Source organism: Lactuca sativa, chromosome 1 (assembly GCF_002870075.4).
Source record: "Lactuca sativa cultivar Salinas chromosome 1, Lsat_Salinas_v11, whole genome shotgun sequence".
Lineage (NCBI taxonomy): Eukaryota > Viridiplantae > Streptophyta > Magnoliopsida > Asterales > Asteraceae > Lactuca > Lactuca sativa.
Window position 1 is genome coordinate 68,691,916 of NC_056623.2, and position 3,934 is coordinate 68,695,849.

Below are 3,934 nucleotides of genomic sequence, written 5' to 3' on the forward strand. Positions count from 1 at the left end.
ACAACTTTAAAATAAGGAAGGAAGAAACGTATTTATTACAATTTAATATCATATATATGATATTTAATACTTTATATATATATATATATATATATATATATATATATATATATATATATATATATATATATATATATATATATATATATGATTTTAATTTCAAAAATTAAAACAAATCAAAAATTGACAAGTGGATAATATTTATTTAAAAATACCACAAAATGAAGAGCATCAAAACTCATGAAATATTTACATGTAACAAAAAAAAACTTTCATTTATTAAGGAGAATAGAAAGATAAAAAGATTTAAATATTTATAATGTACTAATATTTCCTTATGTTTGATTATTTTTAAAAAGAAATTGGATTCCTAAAAGTCCAACTTTCCTAATTTCCTTCCATCAAAGGAAAATAAATTTCATCCGAAAGATGAACAAACTAAAATCTTCTTTATATAAAAATATTAAAGATTATAGTATTTTTTTTTAACATTAGATATGATACCTCTCTATCACGACCATTCACCCTTCTGAGTATAAAAAGCCGGTGGTGTGAGGATGTTTAGAGTTAGTAGGTAGTTGTGGAGGTGGACGGTGAGGTGAATGTGTTTTTAGATTTCAATAAAAAATTATTTAAGATTGATAACAGTAAAAATAAAAATAAAAATAATAATAATATATATGAATTTTTTACATCGACTAGGATTGAAACTAAAGTTTGTAGGACGACATTTAACCCCTTCATTTATTCTTAGACCAATTATTCAATATTCATAAAAGCTAGTACACTAATGAAAGCTGTTTCATATATTCTGTACTTCTCAAGCTTCAATTCACCACCCATATTATGATGGATTCCATTGTTCTTGAAGAACCTTCCTCCTCCATCGCCCATGGTGGCAGCGGCCGAGCAATAGACCGTCACAACCCCATCATTAGAGATGAAAAAAGACTCGGTCAAGGACGTATCTTTCCATCTAGTCCCGCCTCCACCACCGTGGACAACCACCACCAAAACCTGAAGCCAGATGCGGAAGCCGGTGATCAGAAAAGAAAGAGTATTGCGTTTGCTTATGGTGATGGTGATGGTGATTCTATCAGCCCAGCAAGTTCTTCAAGGTGCTTGTTGAGTGACAGACCCACGTTTAATTTCTCGTCGGATTTTCACGATGTTCTGCCGCCACCACCATCACCGCCACTTGAACCACTCAAATTTCAATACAGAAAGTCTTTGAAGAAAGACGATGATTTACTCTGCTCTCCTCCACCTACACAACAACCACCACCGTCGCCGCCACCTTATGAAGCTCTTAGCTTTCTTAACCTTGATGATGATTCACCGACCTCTTCTCCTCCTAAACCACCGCCGTCTCCGCCACCACCTCATGAATCGCTAAAGCTTCATAATCGCAAAGCTTCAGACAAGAAACACCATGATCAACCAACACTAATTTCCTCCGTCCATAAACTATCTTCACCCCCACCACCCCCTTCCTCTTCCGATCAGGTAGTTGTCTTGGAGGTCTCACTGCACTGCAGGGGTTGCGAAAGAAAAATGAAGAAACATATCTCCAAAATCGAAGGTATTATACTTATTATTGATAAAATATAACGACAACTTTTTTTATTTTCTTAAGGAAAAATTCATATATTTCAGGGGTAACTTCGTTCAAAATTGAATTTGCGGCCAAGAAGGTGACGGTGGTCGGAGATGTGACGCCGCTGGCAGTTCTGACCAGCGTGCTAAAGGTCAAAAACGCGAAACTGTTGACTCCAGTAACAATATCATCATCTTCTCCAATTGAGCCATCACACCTCACGAAATAGAATATATTTTGATAGAATTTTTGTTTGGAATAAATATTCTACACCATCCTTTATGAGTTAAGTCGCAATATTTTTCTATTTTACGTCACATGCTGTTAATGTTTATCATGTAAAGTATTGGGTCGGTTACCTCGGTTTTAAAACGTATTATTTTCAGTTTTAAGGATGTTAATTTTAGAATTTGGTAAAATATTTCACCTTAATAAATAATAAGGATAAGGAAAATGATAATGAATTTTTTTAGGATAAACCTACGATTCGTTATTAATTATTTGTTTTTTGTTTTTACTTATTTTGTCTCAGTACATATAATATATTTGTCAATTTGTTTAAAAATGTGGAGACTAAATTATCAAGTTGACGTAAAAGACTTTTGTGTTATTGTGTAGACAGAACTCAAATTGAGAGTTAAAGCGAAGATTTATAGCACTTTTTATATGTTTTGGAGTTTTGCATAGAGTTGGAATGAATATATACCCCATTGTTCGGGAAAAAAATGGAACATCATAAATTATATTATACTATTAGGTTATTAGGATATGATTTTGTATTTTCAAATTTTAAATTGAATTTGATTTGTTACCAAAAAAAATAATTAAAATTCTAGAAAAATATCATGTCAAAAAGACATTCTAAAAACTAATGCGTATCCTTTTTAGGTTTCATTTATTAGAAGAGGTATATATATATATATATATATATATATATATATATATATATATATATATATATATATATATATATATATATATAGGGTTAGGTTATTTTGTTTTCACTATCTATTGTGTGTCCGTATGATTCATTCTGGACCAATCATTTTAGTTATTTTAAGAAAGTAATTAATGCATATTACATGTTGAAGATATAATAGGTATTAATTACATTTTCAGCATTTAATATGCATTAATTACTTTCTTAAAATAATTAAAATGATTGGTCCAGAATGAATCATACGGGCACACAATAGATAGTGAAAACATTTGAACCTAACTATATATATATATATATATATATATATATATATATATATATATATATATATATATATATATATATATATATATATATATATATATATATATATATATATATTAGAAAGTCTTATGAAAAGTTTTTTTTTTCTAAATCAGTTTGTATTTTATATAGCCCTTATGTTTAAAATTTAAATATGTTATAGTATATATTATACTATATAGTTATAGTCCTTATGACTATATATATTGTCCTTACAATTTTTTAAATTACCAAAAAGATCATTGTAAGGTTTTATTACAAAAAAAAAATCTTATGTTTAAAACTTCCATATGTTGGCAGCTTTGGTCCTTGTATAAAAAATAAATAAATAAGTTGTTTCCCTAATTTATAGAAAATATCATTTTGTATTTTTTTTATAAAACGATCCATGTGTTTAAAATAATTACACAAATACTTAAATCTATAATGTATATTAACTAGAAAGTATACTATATATTAACTAGAAAGTCCTTATGAACATTACATTTTTCCACTTTAAGAGTTTTGTCATAGATCTTTTGGACATTGGCACACTTAGCCCCTACAATTTTGTAATTAATAGAAAAGGTCCATATAAGAGTCCTTATGTTTAAGATTTTTGTATGTCTTCAGTTTTGTCCCCTATATAGAAAATAGACAAATAAAAATCTTTCTGGTAATTTACACTAAAAGTTATTGTGTATTATTTTACAGAAACAATTTATATATTTTAAAAAAAAAATTACAGAGTGCTTACATCTATCACAAATACAACTGCTCCACCCCTTTTTCCGAGCGACCAGACCATACACACGCAAACCCTTACTTGCATCCTCATTGAGCAGGGACAACGCAATTGCTAGTTATCTTTAAAAAAAATCATATCATACAAAAAGAATTTTCATAAAGTCAGTCATATTTCAAGAGATGTATCGGTATGCATCAAGGCCAATGGGTAGGCATGGGTCTCGTGAAAAGCCCCATCATGCTAAGGTGGAGCCTCACTACATATATATCGCCACTATAGTGTGAGTGTGGTGCCCCATGACCACCTTCACTCTCATTCACGACTAGTTGGCATTCTTCTTTTTCTTTTCTTTATTCTTTAATTGTTT

General features: G+C 29.6%; 1 protein-coding gene across 1 annotated transcript; it reads left to right on the plus strand.

Moving 5' to 3' along the window:
• Positions 1 to 583: 583 nt before the first annotated feature.
• LOC111914934 (protein SODIUM POTASSIUM ROOT DEFECTIVE 1) lies at positions 584 to 1,914 on the plus strand. Its single transcript, XM_023910647.3, has 2 exons — positions 584 to 1,582; positions 1,657 to 1,914. The coding sequence occupies exons 1-2, from the start codon at positions 847 to 849 to the stop codon at positions 1,824 to 1,826; spliced, it is 906 nt and encodes a 301-aa protein (XP_023766415.1). The 5' UTR covers positions 584 to 846; the 3' UTR covers positions 1,827 to 1,914.
• The last annotated feature ends 2,020 nt before the right edge of the window (positions 1,915 to 3,934 follow it).